The following is a 21,116-nucleotide window of genomic DNA, read 5'->3' as shown; positions in this document are numbered from 1 at the left end:
AAAACAACTTACAACACCAGCCTGTGCTTACACGACCAGTGTCTAAATTGTGCGCGGCGTAGTGGTGTACATGGTCGTGTAACTTCTACTAGAACTTGGCTTCGAATACTTGCTTCAAGGAAATGACAGTTAGCATATGTTCAGGTCAGATCACCTTATTTTGGCGCCAGGGACGCTAGTCATCGTACCATACATGTTTATAGATAAAACTGGAGTAATAACACTCGTGGAGCTTCAATGCGAATGGATGGATGGGTGAACGTGACTTCAAATACTTCATACTTGCTTCAGACAAATCACAGTTATCATATGTCCAGGTCAGACCACCTTATTTTGCCGCTAGGAGTGCTAGTGACTGCACTATGTATGTTTATAGATAAAACTGGAGTAACAACCCTCGTGAAGCTTCAATGCTTCCAATAACCAGCCTATTCTGCACGTACTGAGTGTCGACTGTGCTAAACCACTGGCTAAACTGCGCGCAGCGTGGTCTTGCTGTCTAGAGTCTAGAACCATATTCTATGCTAGAACGGCATTACCGGAATAGTGCGACCCATATTTTGAGTATTTGCTCGCCGTAGACTACGGTCAGTTATTTCCTTCGCTGGGTAAGTATCTCTTACGGTATGGCGTTCCTCAGCTGCCGACTCCTAGACTGAATACGCGCCAGCGCGCATCAACGTTAGTGAATGCGCACAACATTGACTTCTAGGCTGATTGATTAATTCCCAGCACGTTGCACTGGTATGGTGGCATAGCACTGGTCTCATAACCTCTCGAAGTTGTGTTATGCCATCTGAATGTATTTCACCATACCCGCTGAGTGAACATGAATTTCACTGCCGACTCTCTATTGAACTTGCTTTTAATTGATCATGGATGCTGGATTTTATAAAGCGTTGGGTGGTGTATTTATAGTCTAAGTGCTTGTGTGCCACAGGTGCAGTATTAGAAGTTGTAAATGGCGTTAGCAAGCAAGGTGAATTCGAAATCAATTGCGTAAACGTACCGTAAAGCCGCGGCGGCTTTACCTAACGCGAGGATATATTGCGTTACCGATTCTTGGCGAGGCGAACGCAGGATTCTTGTCTGTTCCCAAAGTCATCTTAGGGACAAGAAAGCTTCTCAAAAAGGTGCAGAGAAAAACTACTCTTGACCACTAAATCGACTGTGATTCTCTGATGGTGCACTCATCGCAGAGAAACATCGCCGATCATTTGGTGCTTGTTCGCCTGATGTTCACAGATACCACAGTTGGTGCTACCACGCAAAACCAGGCAGAGCCATGGCTATGTACAAGGGAGCTGCCAGCGAGGCTGGCCGTGCGATGCATCTCAAAAAGAAGCGCGAGAAAGCATTGGAAGAATTGGAACTGCGAAAGAAAAGGATTGAAGAAGAGTTGAAGCTGTCCACAATGGAGAACAAGTTCGCTGCACATTATGATGCTGTGGAGCAGCAGCTTAAATCGAGCACAATTGGGCTTGTCACCCTTGATGAAATGAAGGTAAAGTGTACTACAGTGTTCTTTCTCGACAACTTTGGTGTGTCTAAGATGCACTCTGTGCACGAATACAAATCGTTCAAAAATTTATGTGCATGCACCATTAGTATTGATTGCACGCACAAATATGTGGAGTTAAACTGCATTAGCACAATTTTTAGGGTTCGAAATGCTTGAAGTGTTGCAGACTTGCACTGGTTTATGGGAAGTGATGAGTGGCGATGGTTTATTGGAATGGTTAATCCAAAAGGGAATTGCAGTACTGATTAGCAGGAACTTCTTGCGGGCAGTTTAAACAAGTATGCTAATAAGCATGTTACTTTTCTTTCAGGCTAAGCAAGAGGATGTAGTGAAAGAACGAGAACGTCAACTAGCACAGCGGCAACAAGAACGCGAGCTTCAGCGACAGCGCGAAATTCAGAAAAAACGAGAACAGCAAGAGAGGCAAAGAAGACAGGCAAGTGCTAAGTAACGTTGTTTCTTTCTGAAAATGCTTTATTGGGCTGTTTAAACTTACTTGCCATCAACATTTTGTGAGTGCAGGGACTTTATCATTATAGTCTTCACTTATGACTGCAAATTAGCATCTACAGGTATGTTGTAGGTAGCATAGCTTATATGACGAATGCAGATTTGTAACAAACAGTACTGAAACAGCATTAAATTACCACATTAGTTCCTACAGCGGCCACCAGGGCTCAGCCGAGGACATTGCACCATAGAGAAAGAAAATGATTGCACTATCCACGAGAAGTGCCTTAACTGTAGTTTGCAATGCACATTTGGCAATAACATGTTTGGTAGCACAAATTACACATAAAGAGCACTTCCTGGAAAATTCAGCAGTAATGGCTGAACAGCTGTGTTGCATGCTATAAAAACATTCTTGCCTGCTGCCAGCATATGTATTTTGGTATTATTGTCATCTTAGCAAATTCCACCCTTGACGTCTGTGTTGCTCCCTGCTGTGGCAGAGATGCGCTGTTGCAGTTGGCCACATGTGTGCCACAGGATTGATTTTGTCTTCCTTCTAGATTGCAGCACTATCATTCAAGCTAGATGAGGAGGAGGAAGAGGAGGATGGAAAAGAAGAGCAGGGGGAAGAGGAAGACAACAGCAATAATGACGAAGAAGAGAAGGAAGATTCACTGGAAGCAAAGGAGCAAAATGAACAGGATGAAGAAAAAGATGAGCTTGACTACGAACCACCATCAAAACGAAAGTTGGGAAAGAACCCCGATGTGGACACCAGCTTCCTTCCAGACAGGGAACGCGAAGAAGAAGAGAAACGCATCAGGGAAGAGCTTCGCATGGTATGCAGTTCAGAGCATTTGATGTTTCGTGCAGCATAGGGATAACAAAGCATCATCTGGGTTGGTAAGGGAAGAGTTTTGCAACATACACATTGCAAAGGCATTCGTTGTTGTGTGCAGTATAGGCATAATGACAGGTCAACTGGGGTAAAGTCACTATGTTTATTGTATACTAGTATAATGCAGACAATGACAGACTTGTGCAGAAAACAAAACTAGTGTGCAGAAGTTCTTGTAAACAGATACCATTAGTATGTGCATGAAATCTGTCTTTGCTTAGCTCACATTTGTCACAACTTAGTGATGCAACAAAAACAATGCCAAGCCCTCTTGCTTTGATTCTACTGTTTTGCCTTGTTGCACCAGATAGAATTTTGTGGAAGAATGGCAACGCTTAGCAAAGCTTTTATAAGTGTCGACACGAGACCTTGGCATGTTGGAGTTCACAAATGACATTTCATTAATTGCAGGAGTGGGTGCAGAAACAGCAACAACTCAAGAACGAAGACATTGAGATCACCTTCAGTTACTGGGATGGCTCAGGGCATCGAAAGGTGGTGCGCATGAAGAAAGGGAACAGCATCTACCAGTTCTTGCAGGTGCGATTTTGCCTCTCAGATTTTGCTACGTTCGGGTGAATCTGATAGGTTTCACTTGACCACTACTTACTACTACTATTAGGGCCGCTTCAGAAAAAGCCAGCTGGAATCTGCCTAAATTAGTATTTTAATACTTGGCTAAAGGTTCTTTCTGAACAGTCACATGAACACATAGAGGTTGAAATGTTGCTAAATGCTATATATATATAAAAAAGGCATCATACAGATATGCAGTTTTATCATCCAGCTTCCGTTTTTTGCGAAGTATTGAAAGGTATTTACTGTTGGAAATGGCCTGCACTTTAAACTGTGGAGCTTTCCGAACCAAATGCATATTCAGTAACCACAACACATGACCAAGTGGAAAAGCCACTTGGCCAGGATGCATATACCGGTTTATAGCTAGGCATCTATATGCCATATGCTTCCACACTTGACCTCATTAGCTTTGTGCAGCGCAGTAAACGCTATCGGTTGGATTAGCCAGCCAGAAAAGAGAACTAGAAGGGCCACTCCATTTCCTGTCTCTGATTGGCCTCCATGTGATGCTGACTGAATTGAGGCTTCAAGGAAGGTTTAGCAGCGCGTCACGGGCAAGAAAAGCCCTCCTCCCGTCTCTGGAACACACACTCGGCTACCATTACCTGACACGAGTCCTAGCATCTGCTGTGCTGCGCAGAACATGTGACTGGTATTGAAGCATTTTGTAGGCCCATTTGCCATGCTCATCACTTGCAGAAATGCATGGAGCTCCTTCGAAAGGACTTCTATGAGTTGCGGGCAGTTACGGCAGACCAGCTGATGTACGTCAAGGAGGACTTGATCATCCCACACCACTACACATTCTACGACTTCATTGTCACAAAGGTAGGTTGTGTCACCATAAGCTGGATGCGAACATCACTTCCTGTAGGAAAGGTCCTTCCATGGTGTGAAAAACAGCAAACAAACAAATCAGATGTTGACATGGTTGAAGCAACTGTTTGAAATGGGTAGAAATACAAATGGATTGCAAAGGAAGTATGGCATGCAACATTTGTATTATGCGTAATCAATAGCTTTGGAAGTTTTTTCAAGTTCATTAGTTCCTGTGGGGCTTGCACACTGCACAACCTCTGCTCAAGTAAAACCGAAAAAGTACCTAGCACATTACGTTAAGGAGATGAAAACTTAGTAGTTTTATTTAAAGTTTGTGTCACTCATTCCAGAGTGATAATAACAAGGCAAGAAAACTTTCAAACGCTCTTTGACTGCTATTTTTTTACCATGAATGCTTGACAGTGTGACCGAAGGCTTGTCATTTTAGTAAAATCTTTAAACTACTTACAGTACGACATAAAGCAGACAGCAAATAGCACGTGTTTGTCGTCTGCTTTATGTCCTGCTGTAAGCGGTTTCTTTGATTAAGTGAGCATGCATCAAACAGCCATAATCAGCAGTGTTGAATTGCTGTTTCACACAGGCTTTTCGTGAAGGCACTAGTGCAACGTTGGCATAGTGGCTCACCAAGCGTATGCTTTGTTTGCACAGGCTCGTGGCAAGAGTGGCCCGTTGTTCGCCTACGACGCGAGGGAAGATGTGCGGCTGACTAACGATGCCTCAATTGAGAAGGAAGAGTCCCACGCAGGCAAAGTTCTGCTGCGCTCATGGTACGAGAGGAACAAGCACATCTTTCCAGCATCCCGATGGGAACCTTACGACCCCGCCCGCTCGTATGAGCGCTACACAGTGTCCGACAAGAAAAAGTAGCCCAGTGCCACTAACCAGCCTTACACTTTGTGAAAAACTGATCCCTTGTGAAACTGCTCACAGGTGGCAGCCTGAGTAGGGTTCTGAAAAGTTGTGTGTTCAGTGGCACGCATGTTTAGGTACTGGCTGTTGCAGGGTATTAACATGCTTGTGTACATGGTAAACTTTGCGATGCCGGTGATGGCATCTGTAGTTGCTGTCCTAGCAGGGCTGTGAACTACAGCGTGGCAGCGATGACACTTTGTTCCATAAGACATGTAAGAGCGCTTCATGCATTACCACTTTACTGGGCTCTTTACACCCTCCAGTGAGCAGTTTTGCTTAGTTGTCATGCTTTCTGTCAACTGTGTTTGCAACTTCAGAATGTTTGGAGAAACTACAAATCATGAGGATTGTTGTTAATGGAGAGCTTCTAAGCTCTCTACACACGTGCTGAAATCATTGTAGTTCCGTAAATGAAGGAAGGTAGAGGTAGACCCTCACCGTCAGGGGAACAGGCTGCATTGAATTTTACTTTTCTGTGTTGTACCATGCACAGTTTGTATGATAACATTTATCATTGCTGTAGCAGTGTTATAAAATCGCACTACTGTAAATAAAAAGGCATCATCACTTTTGTCATTTGTTTTGTGCTTATAGCAGCAAATCAACTGTTCTAGGCACATCAAATGTGAATGTCAGAGGAGCCCCTGGCTTGGTTGTTCCACTGAAGTGATTACCATACTGAACTGTAAAGAATATCTACTGTACTACAGCTCCTTGCATCAACTACAAAATGCAAGTGCTATTGTTGCATGCAGACACAAGTTCTTTAACTGCCATGCCTAGTGCAACGAAATTTCACATTGGCTAAATTGGTTACGAATGCGTATTATATACTATCGAAGCAATCTTGGCAAAGCTGCAGGGCTGCTAATTGTCAAATTAACAGCCTTTAAACAGAATGGAGACTGGCTGCGATTTTGTAGCGATTCCCTTAAAACAGCATCTAAGCAGATGCGAGAGGCACGTGGACATGATGCCAATCCCAGCACATCGCCTCCAAGATTTTCAGTGCACTACGTGCACTGCCTAATTTCTGAAATCTTGCCAATGAACCATGCTGGTTCTGAACATTCTGGGCTTTGCGTCGTTTCCATAAAGTGTTAATTGCAGCATTTCTCTCCTTTTTTTTTCCAGTTTTGGTATTAAAAAAAACCTTTCTTGCTTGCTTTTCATGACATCTACTTGTTTTTCAAACTTGAAATTTCGCACGAAGGCTGTTCTAATACTCCAAAATCTAAAGCTAGGTTTTTTATGCAGTCTGAAACTTCGTTGCAGTTTTTTTTTAATTGCATAATCTTGGGATGTAGTTGTCCCTACAAGAAAACATGAGGGCAAATTAGAATGGAAAAATATGACAAGTGCTTAAGATGCTGTCGTGCATATCCACTTATATATTTTTTTTGTGTGTTTGCATATAGCTGCATAAAAATAGGGCAAAGCAATAAAGCACTACCTGCATCTTTCTGAAAGTCTCTCGGACAATGATTTTAATAATTAATGACCTATGTCAGATTTTTGTAATGACAGAGCTTAAGAAGGAGGCTATTGCACATAGGAGAACAATGCAAGCAGTCTTCTAGTTCACTTGGTATGAGAAGCAAGAAGTGCACAAGCAAGCACCACAAGTTTAATAAATTCATTTCCTAAATGCCCTAGGACTAGGTGTATTGGAAGGGAAAGTGGTTACATGACTGATTTAGCTGCAAGTCCATTTTCCAAAGATTTCACATGCTAACCTGAGGGATTTGAAGAGTAAATGTTAGCACAACCCGGTGACACTCAAACTTTAACGAATATCAATGCGTGACAATGGTGGTACAGCCGAACATGAAAAGGCAGTGCAGAAATACTGCAAGTAGGTTTCGTCATGGAGCAGTTCCACCCGCACAAGAATGGCGCCTTGCAGACATCTGCTCAACCCTAGGCTATACTTCGTCGACGCTCTACTGCAGTCAGTTCCTGCTGAGGGATCTGCAGTAACTTACGAGATGTGAGGCCGTAATATTATTTAACGGCCATAATCTTGCGCGTGCTGCTTGCATGCACGAGAATAGCAAGTTTGTGACCTGTGCTCAGCCATCAAAGGTGGCTTTCCCACACAAAGAGGCACTGTGTGGGGAAGCCCGCCTCAGTGATTTCCTCAAATTTACTGAGGCTGCCAAAAAACCTCGGATCCGCCACTGTGCTCAACGCCAAGCACGAGGTACTGGGTTCGATTCCCGGTCACAGCGGCCACATTGTGATGGGGATGGAAAGCAAAAACGCTGGGGCACAAAAATACCACAACGGGATTGAAATTGCTTCGGAGCCTCCCATTACAACACTTGGAGCCTGTGAGTTACTCTGGGCTATAAAACCCCACAACTTTAACTTAAAATGAACTTAAAGCAGGCGTTCTGCAAAACTTCAGAAATTCCACTAACCTTCAGCAGCATAATATAGACATGCAGTCTGAGTAGTAAGCACAACAATAACAAGACTGTAATCAAATCTAATCAGCCTCTGTTATTGTACAGCCAGACTGAAAAGAAAAAGCTTTTAGTACTTAAGCCAGTGTCATGAGAAAGTGCATCATTACATACAGGGTTGGAGGAAAGGAAGGATAATTGATTTGCTAGGGTGGCTTCATGGATTCTGCATCATAGACACCATGAGCAAGCAACTATAAGCTAGTGTTGTCAGAGCAAGTTGCAATTTGCCTACTCAGCCTCGGTGTATTTTTTTCTATATTTGAAATGACCTTGAACTGCTCAATTTTGAGTTTATCTGTGAGGAAAGAATATTTTTCACTTGGGCGTTGCAACAATATTTTTATTTGTGTTAAATCTAAGCACTCTTCATCACATTGGTCATAATTCGCAAGAATAACAGGATGTTGATTAGGTATGACTAACCAGAGTAAATGCCTTGGCCTCTGGGTTAATAGTGTGGTAGTCTAGAAATGCATCATCTTGCAAACATTGCAAAGACTTCAGTATATGGGAAAATCTGGATCCACGGTTCTGGCCCAGGCCTCCAGGCCACCTCGAACATCGCAAACCTTGACCACTTGGTTCCAAGCCTGTCTCAACTTTTCCACCGCCAGCTGAGAGTCGTTGCCACGGCGACATATTATCACCACTGTGGAAATGGAGCATGGTGGTAGTTTGAAATCGACCGCTCTAAATAAACCAGAGAGGAGAACGAGCTGGCAACTAGATATTACAGTTCCACAAATGCGTAGCACAGTAAAAGTAATATCCAGCACTGCAGTATAGACAGTTAAAAAACAGTGGATTGGAGTAAGTTAAACTAGCAGTAGTAAACAAATTTTAGATCATAGTTAAAAATTTTCAAGGCAGATCTGCGTTCTAGCACTTTGTATGCATTTAAATTGTCATAATATAGGTCTGACAAAACAGTCACACGAAAAGCGATTTTGTAGTGATGCCCTGTCTGATGCTATTCGTTTGTTCCTATGCCACTGTTATCATCCACCATTCGTGGCCGGGTGATCCTACTGGTAAAGCAGGCGGAGTGCCCCTCTCACCCCTGACGATGCACAACAAGGAATGGCATTGGCATATAACTGCTACATTATCCCGACTCGGGTTTCTTTGTAGAAATGTTGGCTCCATGTTGGGGCTTCCTTCTTCGCCCATGTTAGTCACAAAACAGGTTGTTCTCTGCAACTTAGCGTGGTATGTCGTAGATGGGTCAGACCAGTGGCTCAATGTTGGTAGTCATCTCTAGCAAGTTGCACTATATTTTGTTAAGTCAGTAGTAACTAGACAATTAAGGTTAATCATTTCAATTCCTAAATATTGATTTCATGGTGCAAGAGCCATTGTTGAGCTTAAGTTTCGCATTAAAAACATATTATGCCACTGTTTTTGTAACAACTTGGGTATTACGTGGCTGTTTGCTTTGGGCTCCGAAGAAAGCGCACCAAATATCATAAAACGACATCACTAAGTGCTTATGCACGTGCACTGTATCAATGAGAGGAATATACGAGTTAGGTACAATGAAATGATGAAACGATGACAATGACATCTAGAGTGGATCGGATTACTTGCATCATCCAATTCATTACAAAGCAGAAAGTGTACAAAGCAGCATCTTATAAACAATATGCCGCCAATAAAATGTAATTGAACTCCATATTTTATCATCATAGCCAACATAGAGGCTTAATTAAATGAAAACACGTTTGAAGTGTGTACTTCAGTCCACGCGTGCAAGTATACAATAATGTCAGTTGTTTACATTTTGCACGCTTTCGTTGCAGCTGCAAGAAAACACACACACACGACCAAACTTACTGTAAACTGCATTGCAGAACCTTTCAATAGCACTTGTGTTCCAAAATGAACATATGTAAATTACTGTAGTTAGTCCTAGCTAACTAGTTCACTCAGTATATTACAAAGATACCCTTACTCACTCAAGACAGCTGCTAACAGTGCACTATTGCTATCACCTTTCATGAGATATCAAAAGCACAGTGCAAGTTGAATGAAACCCACTGCATGCAGTACCAGTGCTCCCCAAGACAAGACCGCCCTTACCTTCTGTGTTCTCTGCCAGTTTTTTCTCCAATGAATTGAGTTCATTATCCAGCTGCTCGTAGGGAATGTCTAAGTACCATCATAGTCATAGAAAATGGTGGTATTTTATTTGCAAAAGGCTAGTATTGACACCACAGCAAATTGATCTTAAATAACCTATATTTTGCAGGATACAATGAACACCACAGCGCATTAAGCAGCACAACAAATCTGAAATAATTACTTAAATGAAAATATTAATTTACTCTTAGACTTTGCTGCTATTCAAATTCACCATTAAGCCATGTACTACTACAATGAAACAAAAAATTTACTAATGACTATATACCGAGATAACAATTTAAGACCTGCAAAATTGTGCTAGTTCCGTCGCACCTACTCTTACATCTGCATACACCAAGGAACACCTATCACCAGCAACAAATGAAGACAGTGCAACAATGGCAAACAACTAAATGTGTAACTAGCAACCTTGTGCATTCTCTCAACAAAAGCTCTACATAAACAAGCACTTTAGAATGCTCAAGGTTGTTCTGTCTCATGCCAGCAGTTAGCACAAGTTGCGACTACTTCAGCTCGTGCAAACTGTAACACCAGTGCAAGATTGCATAGTTTCAGCACAACATACTATCATGGACAAAGGAAATGCAAAACATAAGAATGCCAATAGTCTGCAGATAAAATTCATATGAGAGTGCAGTGCATTTTCCCCTAGAACAAATGGTGTACGGGTGCAATGAAGTTACAATTGAGCACACTGATATGTTTCGTAGCTCGAGCACAAAATTTAGAGTTTGTCATCTGAGCTTTCTCATCCATGTTCCATTTGTCGAGTATAGTACATGCAAGACATAAATGTGAAGGTCACAACATTTTAAAATACAACTGCAGCAAAATTCTGCACTGGCAGGAAACGTTTGTGTAGTAATAGTGTCGCTGCAGAGAAAAGGCTGGGTGAAAAATTTTGTGCCATAAATGCAAACATGTGCATCACCAAGTAGTAACTCGTAAGAATCTGTGTTTTCTTTTTATACTAAATCTGGAAAACACACTACCGCTGCAGCTCACCGGAAGTAACACAGAAGTCAGGCTTGGCCTGAGCTGAACTGGTGTTCCTACTCACTGCTTCACATGCATAACTTATACAGCTCCTAGCATTCTGCATGCAATCCTGTGATCGACGACACATCTACGTTATCGTGTAGCTGCGCAGCAGAATGCCAAGGTGCCCGTCATGTGCTACAGGGCACTTCGGGCATTGTTTATAAAAATCTGTAGTTGCTTGCATTATGGCCTTTCTGCAATTACTTTGATGACATCAGCTGTCCATGTTTAACAGATTGATCTCAACTGAGATTTCATTACAATTGGCTTTTGACACAGGTGCACAGGAAGACCATAAAGAAAGGATACTGAGGCTTTTGGGAAGGTGGCACATCTCGAACTGGCACTTAGGCCGAACATCCAGCAAAAGACAGCTGGGCTGGTTGGTCAGAAGTCGGTCTCTCAGATCCTGAAGTTGAAGCATCATAAAGTTGCCTTGTGTGTCTAGCCAAACACAAGGAACAAGGACAACAGTGACATTTAGTGTCGGGCAAAACTATGGGGTTATCAATAAACTGCAGCACAATCAGTACACTTGGTATTGGCTTATCTGCCAGTGTGCCATCCGTTATGGTTCCTACAATGCAATGGCTTCGAGCTGCTACACTACAGAATGTGCGCCCACGAAATGAAATCTCTGAACTCACCTTTAATTAGTATATTTCATAGTATGCGACTGTTATGATAACTTTGACCTGTGAAATGGTACTTCAATGGCTGCCTAGCACCAACTGCTTCATACAACCTGCAACAGGTGGCCCCACTAGCATTGTCAATTACAGAAGCTGCTTTGGTTTATACTAAGTGCAGCTTGTGCACGCTGTAACCAACAGAACAAAAATTCACCTGACAGGAAATCCGCAGCTCCTTGGGCAGCACAGAGAGGCCACAGCACTGGAAAGGAAATACATTAGAAGCAGTTTTAAGTTCAACACAGGTTTTGGCATGCAATGCAAATTCTAACTTGTTTTTTTTTTTCTTTTGTTTTGTTTTTTTGCAGATAAGAGTTACCATTTACCCCCATCTGGGCATGTTTGGTACCCACATCACATCTATTGTAGCTGTATGACTTATGTTTCTCGCTATAAACAGCAGAACTACTAAACAAAGCTATGCACCTGACACCACCGCTTCAAACAGACCCATAAGTTATGTTTTCTAACATGAGATGTGTGATTGTCATTGTATTATTTACTAGCATATCATGCTATTTCAAGACACATAACATTCACAATTCGGACATTTGTTTTATATTTTAGTTTGCTCTCTATGTTTGGCACAAGCGAGGTTGTCACCAGTTTTATGGGTCTCTCAAAAGCAATATGGTGTCCTCGTCTTCTGCTGAGTAATTGTCATGTCTTGAACGTTCACTCAAGTTCAAGTAAAGAAATGTCTGACAAACTTCATCAACCAATAGATGAAGAGAATGGCATGTGACGTCTGCACCAATTTAATTGCAGCTGCCTTCGCAAAAGCAAACAAGCTATGCAAGGTCAAGAGCGACTTAAAGTGGCACTAAACTCACTCAGACTACCTGGTGCACTAACAAATGAGCAGAAGCTCCACCTACTACACAACTTCGCTTTCATGGCCAGAAAACGTTGTCCACAAGTTCAGCAAGCGATCACCTTATTAGTTGGTCCTGTCCCACACCAAGCAGTGTAGTCCTGTACCGCAGGAGCCGTCGATGGGTTGGCACAGGCAGCACAGTCAGGCAGCTTACCCCGGATTTTCACATGCCGCCACCTTGCATCGGCGCCATCAAACAGGAGCAGCTTCCCAGAGCAAACGTCTTCAGATTTCCATTAGACAAGGGCAACTCTTAGACACTGTGATAAACTTTAAGAACCATTTTTTTCTTTCAACTAGCACCTCAGCACTGCAACGCCTGTGCTGCTTTCTGAAATGTCCTTTTTCCCTTTCAATGATTTGCAATCATCATGCACTTCATCACTCTCCCTGCCTGTAATAATAATTGTCATAACATTAACTACATGAATGAATTACCTTGCATGTTAATAACTTTAGGGTTATCACTACAGACTTCACTGGATTAAAGCATCAGAAAACAGCAAATTCTTGTATGGATGCAAGAAAGGCACAGGCCCTTGGCTGGCCATTTAGTTTGCCCATGCTGTAAGGTCACTCTTGACGAAGAGGAAACCACAATTGTACTACGACAGACGTCTTTGCTGTCTTCAGTCAATATACAGCCAATCACCTTCACATTAATTGTCAGTATACATATGAGCTGAAAGTTTCAATGGTTGTGAGCCACATCAATGAAAACCTATGAGAGTTAAACATTCGCTCATTGAGATATAGCTGTTTCTTGCAGGGTAGAATGGAAGGAAGGAAGGAAGGAAGGAAAACTTTATGTGGTCCTGCAAGTAGTGATAATTAATCACTAAGCGGGCCGCTCCCACGTTGGGACCGGAAGGCCAAGCCTCACGGCCACATCGTGAGCCTACTGGACAGCCCAGAATTGTTCATCCAGGTCCGGGCTGCGAAGTGCAGCCTCCCACCTGGACGCATCCTTGATCGCCGAGTCTTCAATTCTTTCGCAAGACCAGAGCATGTGTTCGAGCGAGGCTAAAGCACCACAATCTTGGCAACAAGGCTCTGTATACGTCTCTGGATAAAACATGTTCAGTCTCCGTGGGCAAGGATAAGTACCAGTCTGTAGTAAGCGTAATGTAAGTGCCTGAGCCCTGTTTAGTTTAGGATGCGGCAAACTGTAAACCCTGCGATTAAGAAGGTAATACTTCGTGATTTCATTGTATGTGGAAGGGGAGTCTCTATTCTCAGGGAGGGTAGAATGGAGAACACAAACTTATACAGACACACCACACAACAGTGAATGACTGAGTTTGCACAGCAAAGCGGCACAGCAATCTCTCACCAGATGAACGTATAACATGCGCAAGCTAGATAAATAAGCGTATGCACAAATGTTTATTCAACCGCTCACCTCCATAGCCAGTGAGGATTTTCACCACTTCGAGTGCCTGCATACAGCCAATAACACCAGGAACTGTTTGGTACAAAGAGAGCAGAAAATATCAAATCAGTTTATGTGAAAGCCCACAAGGTGGAGGAAGCTTCGTTAAAGAAAAAATCGTCACCCACCTGAGTGTAGCATTAAGCTACACTTGGGCAGTTGACAACTTTAACTTTCAAAGAGAGCAGAAAGCATCACCTAAGCAGAAAGTAAAAATACAGGAGGAGGGATTTTTTCGCAGTCAGCACATGCTAACTTCACATCACAACATAACATGGCGCTCATCAGATGCACCTATAAACTAAATTTCTCTAACGTCAAAGAGTTGCAATAAGTTAAAAAAAAATCAACGCAACTGAATTACATGGGTTTTATGCCTCATATATGCACAGAGAGCTATGAGGGATGCTGTCAGCGGAGGATTATTCTTGACTATCTGACTTTTTAAGCTTTATTAGTAAACAATTCCTGTGCTATGAATTACATTCCCGAATGACAGTGGCCTCGGTCACTAGTTTTGGGAGTATGTCTACGTGAGCGTCATGCCTGTGCTGAGAGCCTTGTATGTATGTTGCATTTCATACACCACTGCTTCCATATGGAGTAGAGAGCACCTGGTTTACTACCCCACATGTTAACCTCCCAGCCTACCTTGTTGCGGCACAACATTATTGTGCCAATTGTGGTTGGGCATCGATTTTACGAACCCCTACTGTTTTTGTATAGGGATGATGGACATCACCTCGTGCAGTGTTTGGGATGGCAACGAAACCACACAACATATCCTGATATAATGCCCTTGTTTTAACAACGAAAGAGGCACACTTTATGACACTTTAAGCACACTGGACGACAGAGCGTTCACCGAAGAAGAAATATTGGGACCATGGCCTTGAGCGTCATACGTGCTTCAGGCCCCACAAGCACTGCTGCACATGTTTAAGACGACTGAGCTCTGCGACAGCCTTTATCTGCACGGTGAACATTGCTATGCGGGTGTGTGTGTGCACATCACTTGTTCTTCCTTTCTTTCTCCACATGGAGTTGTACACCAAGCGAATTGCCAGCAAGACGTCTCCATGTTTCATCAATCCTTTAACCCATTAAGTGCCATGGGATATTTCGAAAATATTTATTAAAAGTGCATCTTTTTGCAGAAACCTGCATTTATTTTGTTTTTCTTTTCTTCTTGAAACATGATACCGGGAATGATACAGCGCTTTTAGTGCTCTTGTTGAAAAACATGAATAAATGATGCACAATGTCTTTTGATATGTGTCATAACTGCGAGGCAATGCAACCTTTGTCATGGCAAATTACTCGTCATTGGCAGTGAATGGGTTAAGTGCCATGTCTGAGTATGACACTCGTCTGGTCGCTGATGCACATCTGTGGACATGCATTAGACAATTTGTGAACGTGAAACATCCATAGATTTGTTCTACAATCCACTCAGAAGTTGGCTAAACTAAAATTTTGTGTGACGGTTTGTTTCTATACGACAGCTGGCACAACAAAGCTTATTGATTGTCATTGTTGCTTACATCACTGGTTTGTCGACATGGTGAACTGGCACAAAAAGCCTGCACGTTTATTTAACGTTGCAGAAATTTAAGCACTTCTTATGAACTTTGATTAAGAGGACTATGACGTTAATTATGAGGTGTCCTCAGCAAACAGTAATGAATACAAAGAGGCCATGCTGCATTAGGAACACTGTTTATTCTAATTAACATCAATAATTAGCACAAGTTTAAATTTTTGTTTATAATGTTATGCAAAATGTTCAGCAACACATCGTCAATAAATACTGTATTTGCAAGTGAATAACGTGACCACGAATAATGCTTGGGGCGACTTTCGGTCCATCAGAAAAAGAAAGAAATATATATTATGATTATAACGTGAAGTGATGCGCCGCAAAGAAACAGGAAACTGCGTAAATGCGGATGCCGGCAAGGTGCTTTGTTTATGGTTACTGTGAACTGTTGTCACAAAATACACTGCTGACGTCTTTGTCACTGTCAGCGAGAACGACGTCATCCTCCATACTGCCAAGATTGTTGTACAGGCCAGCACCTCAGAAGTGCTCGTGGCACAACTGAACATGGCAAGGCCATATTCGATGGTCCAAGTTTGAACATGGCTCCGTAAGCAGTAGCAGTCATGGTGGTGCCTAATGGTTTAGCTAATTGCAGTTTGAAGTGCCAGAAAAAAAAATTAAAAAACAAGAAATGTGTTATATTCGTGTCGTGAACCCAAATATAAAGTGAGGCGAGTTCCAAGGCCAGAAATTTCAGAAAGAAACTCACATTATATTCATGCAAATATGGCAGTACTTAGTCTGTTAACGTGTTGCTTAGATAGGAATCGAATTTGTTGCACTTGGAAACACCCCTGGCACCAAAGGGTTAAAGAACTGTTTCTGTCAGGCTCTAGTATTGAAAACATGCTTTCAGCTTACAGAAGAAAAACCTAGCAATGAACATGCAGAAGCTAAAAAATCTCAGTGCTCAAAGTATTCAAAAATATTGTGAACCCATTGCACTTGCCCATGCCTATGACACCTCCCTCCGAGCAGTTGGTGACGGTGGAGGTGGGAGGTGGCTGTGGAAAGAGACACCGGTAACAGGGCCCACCACGGTATCCGTATACCGTGAGCTGCCCCTCCCAGCGCAGGGCACTGCCTGACACCAGCGGCCGGCCCAGGCACATGCATGCATCATTCACCAGGTACCGAGTGGCCGCATTGTCACTGGCGTCGACCACTACTTGGTACCTGCATAACTATGCTTTTTAGGTCAGAGTGCAGTCTTCATAAATATTAGCGACAGTGTGTAAGCACACAGCCCCCAATACTGGCAGCATGATTGATTGGCCGAGTGGTTTAAACAAATAAATGCGTAAAGAAAATAAAAGTGGCTTTAACCCTGAAGAAGGTGTAAGCAATACGGAATATGCGGCATTCTGCAAGTGCACTTCCCCCTGAAACTCAGTTGACCCACGTAAAATGGCAGACGTCATTCTAGAAGTGGAAATAAAGCAGAAGTGCTCGAGCTGGTGCCGCTATTCTTCCCACTATCTTTTCCTTGCGTCTTCACTGTTTTCAAGTCTATCCTCTGCTCAATGGTGACGCAGCGGCAGGTCGGCCATTATGTGTAGGACAAGCTAACAGTAGTGTGGTAGAGCCTAAAGCCCCTCCCCATACTGCGCCTATTTTAAGTAGCACCAACCCGCTCTCCTGCACTCCTTCTCTTCCTCTTCTCCAACCTATGGAAGCGGATATGCTGCCATGGTGCTTCCACCGGCCTCTCCGCTGCGCCCAAGGCCATGCTGCTTTCTCTGTGACCGTACCACCAGTGGTACGTGCATAAGCTGAAGAGTCTTCAGATTAAAAACCCAGAAACTCTCAGGAAACATGAGTGAGTAAGGATATTACTTGCTCATGAGAGCTCTTGGCAAGTGCAGAAACAATGTGGAAGGCCATGACTTCCTTTTGGAAGCGGCAGAACTGGAACTAGCCAGCAGCAGTTCAACATATAGTGCTACTTTAAAATGCAGCAGTAGTGTTGATGAACGGGCTTTAGTAAAGCCTACTTTCGGGACTGCGCATACCCCCTATTGTCCAAATTTGGCAACTGATCCTTAAGAAACTTCCTAAATTAAAAAAGTAATAGTGAACGGCAGAGAACTAGGTGAATTACTGAATCTGTAAAGTTCAAAATTAACTCCTTTTCCTGCTAAAGTGACTCAGAGAGCATGCTATGGGTGAACAAGGAAAACTTCAACCTGGAGCCATCTTTTCAATGAAGGTATTTGTCGAATCTTGTTGCCCTGAACAAGACAAGACCCCTTGATGAGACACTAGCTCCAGGTGAAGGCATCCCTTGTTTGCCCACTACCTCTTCCTTTGCCTCCAGCTTCCTGTGACTCTGTTTAAAAGGGCATTTGTGACATGTGCATAAACACTCTGTAACATCCAAGGCGCTTCGTACAAAATACCCTGAGTAGCTGTTGGCTTACTCTGTTCTGGTGAACTGGCAGCAACTAGTGTTTTCAGTGAATTACAGTAAATACCCTTTAAGAAAGGCACAAAGGGCCTTGGAAATTTGTTTGTGTTATGAGAAATTTGCCTTATCGCACTAGCTAGCTCGATCAAGTTCACCACAGACAACCACAGCAGGCTTTGGCAAGATGTCAATAACACACAAGGATCGCTGCATGTGCAGAATATTGCCTTAATATGGTTGTATAGCTGTAGCCGTCTACAATACAATCTTTACTATTCCATTCCACATGAGAGACTCTCTGACCTGCCAATGATGTCCATGACATTGGAGCTGTCAAGAACTGCAGAGTGATGTACATACTCCGGCTGCGAGTTCAGCCTATGGAAACAAAGCAAGCACAGAATGGAAATTAATGACAACAGCTGAAAAAACTGTGGCCTTTCATTAGAAGACTTGCTGTTGGGTAAGTTGGTTACAGTTGACACAAGGCATTTTAGTGCAATCAAGGAAACAAAAGGACTGAGAAGGAGGAGAAGATGAAGGCAGCAGACAGGGTGAGTGTCAACTTCAACTGATTTATTTCGGAGATGGAATAAAGTAAGACAACCAAATGCACACGCATGCTGCACCACTGCACACACACACATTTGGTTGTCTTCTTACTTTATTCCATCTCTGAAATAAATCAGTTGAAGTTGGCACTTCACCCTGTCTGCTGTCTTCATCTTCTCCTCCTTCTCAGTCCCTTTGTTTCCTTGATTGCGCTAAGATGCCTTACATTTTCATTAAAGTTTCATGCCTAAATGAAGCAGCAAGACAACGGAAATTACATATGCATACTGTAGAAATTCAGACTGTTTCATGCTGTTTCCAGCACTCTGAGACATCTTTCTTTTCTAATGGTAAACTTATGGTTAGGCACAGGCCAGCAATACAATAGCTATACAAACTGTCCTGACATAAAGATAAACAATTTATGAAGTAGCGAAGAGCTTTATAAGTGAATAGAAGAAACTGCTTGTTGCTAGCAGTGATGTATACTTGTCAACAAAATTTTCTAAACTTACTGAAGGCTAAGTAACCAAACATCTAAATCAGCCACCTAATGAAAGAGGTGTCAATTAAACAGTTGATGGTGCTCTGCTTGTACCAAGCTAATTTTTCTAAGCTTCGTTTTTCTAGGCTTACAATTACTCATGTGTAGCATGTGGACACTGTTTTTTCGCTAATTTCTGGAGCTTACACCTTCTTGACACAACAAAAGAAGTTCCTTTCTAATAAACAATCCCTTTATCCATTTCTTAATGCACTCTACAACTCCAGGATATACAACAATAAAGCTTACCAAAGCTGCATAAGTTACCTGTCCTAGCCCTAATTTTACATACTTTCATGTAGGTCATCCACCAATTCAAGACTTGCTACACCATTTTAAAGATGGCATAGCCAGTTCCTAGCAACAAAGTAAGAATTCAAGCACCTATAACAATTCCCATGAGGATCGATCACCACACCTGACGTGACAAGAGTCAATATAATACCACCCTCAGTGTAATTACAACACTTTTCAAATGACTCTTCAAAAGAAAAACACAAGTGCCTTGGAAACACTCCTTATCAACAGCAGTCTAGTGGGTACACTGTAGGCAGAAAGGTGCAGTAAGGTATTGTATGAAACTTACTGCCTAAGAGCAAGCACCAAGGAATCTACTTTGGACATGCCCACTTTGGCCTCAGAGTGCAGGATCTGTCGATGGAGGTTGCTTTTTTCTACGGCATCGAAATCTACAATGCCTATTCGTCCTGAAACAACAAATAGTTATATCAAGACAGGTTCTTCTCGATAAGCATATGCGATGATTAGAGGAAAGTAGTACCGTGGAAAGTGGCAGGTTTTATGATTAGCACATAATCATTTCTTGGATTGTTATTTAACAGTTCTTCGCATGGGACACCTTACATATGTTGTGTCAGCCGTTCACTATATTATAAGCACAATTTAATCTGCTCATGTCATCTGCTCATGTTTAGGCAATACGTAGCAATGACACGTACACGCCACTTGCTGCTTGATACTGCAGCAGAAAGCCTAGCTCTGCAATGCCTACTTCTAAGGTTCATACATCGCGGGTACAACCTTGAATGACGGATGCAATCGTAAATGTTATGACAAGTATTAGCGCATTCTATTGGACGAGGGACCTCCTTCCGGAAAGGCGAATGATTAGCGTGCAAGGCTTTTTCGCTGCAATTAGGGGTTATACATACCAACTCCAGCAGCAGCCAAGTACGCCGCACATGGACATCCCAGGCCACCAGCACCGACTATTAGCACAGACGCCGATTTAAGTGCTTTCTGTCCTGCAAAATTTTCAGGCAGAGTTGTTGTTAAAGGTGTACGTCGCTGGGCGATCGGGTCCGGCGTCGCTTATTTGGTCTCGGGTGAGCATCAAATACCTTGAACGCCGAATCCGGGCAGCAACATCTGCCTGCTGTAACGCGACACATCATCCTTGCTCAAAGCTGTGTCAATCACACTTGAAAGAGCCTGCAACGGCACACAGGTTTGTTATACGAGCAAGCGAAAATAAGGTAGAAATGTTACCTGTTCGCGCGACAGTGCCCGGCGAAGCCTCTCTATTTCTGCGTCTTGTGCCTCCACTTGGGCGCGTAGAGAGGCTATCTCCGAGTCGTTCGTGTCCATTTCAGCCGGACTTAGCAAGTTTAGCGGAAAGTAGTGGTAGAAATCTACGCAACAAGCGGGAGAAAGCTGCGAAAGTTTGCCGAAAACCGAGCGCCGCAAAAGCAAACGACCGCCAACCGGAACCACATGTTGAGCACCCTAGCAACGAATGCAACAAAAAAACGTCACTTCCGTTATAAATCGGCGCCAATATTTAAATTTGTTGAGCAGGGAACAATACAGAAACAGCGCTGTGTCTGTCTTCTTCGCCATACCGTCCAAGGTGCAGTGTGCTTTAATTACAAATGCAACTCAGCTCACCGAACTTTCCATTCTTTATATGTTTACATAGCCTGTACAAACTTCATCATCATCATCATCAGCCTGGTTACGCCCACTGCAGGGCAAAGGCCTCTCCCATACTTCTCCAACCACCCCGGTCATGTACTAATTGCGGCCATGCTGTCCCTGCAAACTTCTTAATCTCATCCGCCCACCTAACTTTCTGCCGCCCCCTGCTACGCTTCCCTTCCCTTGGGATCCAGTCCGTAACCCTTAATG

At 42.9% G+C, this 21,116-nt stretch overlaps 2 protein-coding genes across 3 annotated transcripts; one reads left to right on the top strand and one right to left on the bottom strand.

Annotated features, from left to right (window-relative positions):
* The first annotated feature begins 399 nt into the window (after positions 1 to 399).
* On the top strand, positions 400 to 5,778 carry LOC126545044 (protein FAM50 homolog). 2 transcript variants are annotated; one of them, XM_055078174.2, is made up of 8 exons: positions 400 to 608; positions 1,081 to 1,133; positions 1,246 to 1,504; positions 1,833 to 1,958; positions 2,536 to 2,814; positions 3,285 to 3,413; positions 4,152 to 4,280; positions 4,944 to 5,778. In XM_055078174.2, exons 3-8 carry the CDS (start codon positions 1,286 to 1,288, stop codon positions 5,160 to 5,162), a joined length of 1,101 nt encoding a protein of 366 aa, XP_054934149.1. In that variant the 5' UTR covers positions 400 to 608; positions 1,081 to 1,133; positions 1,246 to 1,285; the 3' UTR covers positions 5,163 to 5,778. The 2 variants fall into 2 exon arrangements, with proteins under 2 accessions (XP_054934149.1, XP_050048627.1); XM_050192670.3 differs by lacking the exon at positions 1,081 to 1,133.
* A 2,219-nt stretch (positions 5,779 to 7,997) lies between these two features.
* On the bottom strand, positions 7,998 to 20,718 carry Uba4 (Ubiquitin-like activating enzyme 4). Its single transcript, XM_050192667.3, has 12 exons — positions 20,478 to 20,718; positions 20,330 to 20,420; positions 20,141 to 20,233; positions 19,555 to 19,675; positions 18,176 to 18,250; positions 16,415 to 16,641; positions 13,833 to 13,895; positions 12,490 to 12,653; positions 11,708 to 11,755; positions 11,171 to 11,270; positions 9,758 to 9,826; positions 7,998 to 8,327 (listed from the first exon to the last, which is right to left on the bottom strand). The coding sequence occupies exons 1-12, from the start codon at positions 20,574 to 20,576 to the stop codon at positions 8,179 to 8,181; spliced, it is 1,299 nt and encodes a 432-aa protein (XP_050048624.1). The 5' UTR covers positions 20,577 to 20,718; the 3' UTR covers positions 7,998 to 8,178.
* Between the last annotated feature and the right edge of the window lie 398 nt (positions 20,719 to 21,116).

This window comes from Dermacentor andersoni, chromosome 10 (assembly GCF_023375885.2).
Source record: "Dermacentor andersoni chromosome 10, qqDerAnde1_hic_scaffold, whole genome shotgun sequence".
Classification (NCBI taxonomy): domain Eukaryota; kingdom Metazoa; phylum Arthropoda; class Arachnida; order Ixodida; family Ixodidae; genus Dermacentor; species Dermacentor andersoni.
Note: the sequence above shows the minus strand (reverse complement) of the source record. Positions and strands in the feature narration are given on the sequence as shown.

What these genes read in the sequence shown, in the direction of transcription:
- LOC126545044 (XM_050192670.3), top strand. Translation starts at nt 1,286, where the DNA reads ATGGCTATGTACAAGGGAGCTGCCAGCGAGGCTGGCCGTGCGATGCAT. An exon ending in TCAGGGAAGAGCTTCGCATG is followed by an intron (nt 2,815 to 3,284) that starts GTATGCAGTTCA and finishes CATTAATTGCAG; the next exon opens with GAGTGGGTGCAGAAACAGCA. An exon ending in ACGACTTCATTGTCACAAAG is followed by an intron (nt 4,281 to 4,943) that starts GTAGGTTGTGTC and finishes TTGTTTGCACAG; the next exon opens with GCTCGTGGCAAGAGTGGCCC.
- Uba4 (XM_050192667.3), bottom strand. Translation starts at nt 20,576, where the DNA reads ATGGACACGAACGACTCGGAGATAGCCTCTCTACGCGCCCAAGTGGAG. An exon ending in GTCATGGACATCATTGGCAG is followed by an intron (nt 16,642 to 18,175) that starts GTCAGAGAGTCT and finishes ATAGTTATGCAG; the next exon opens with GTACCAAGTAGTGGTCGACG. An exon ending in GGACAGGACCAACTAATAAG is followed by an intron (nt 11,756 to 12,489) that starts GTGATCGCTTGC and finishes TTTCCTTTCCAG; the next exon opens with TGCTGTGGCCTCTCTGTGCT.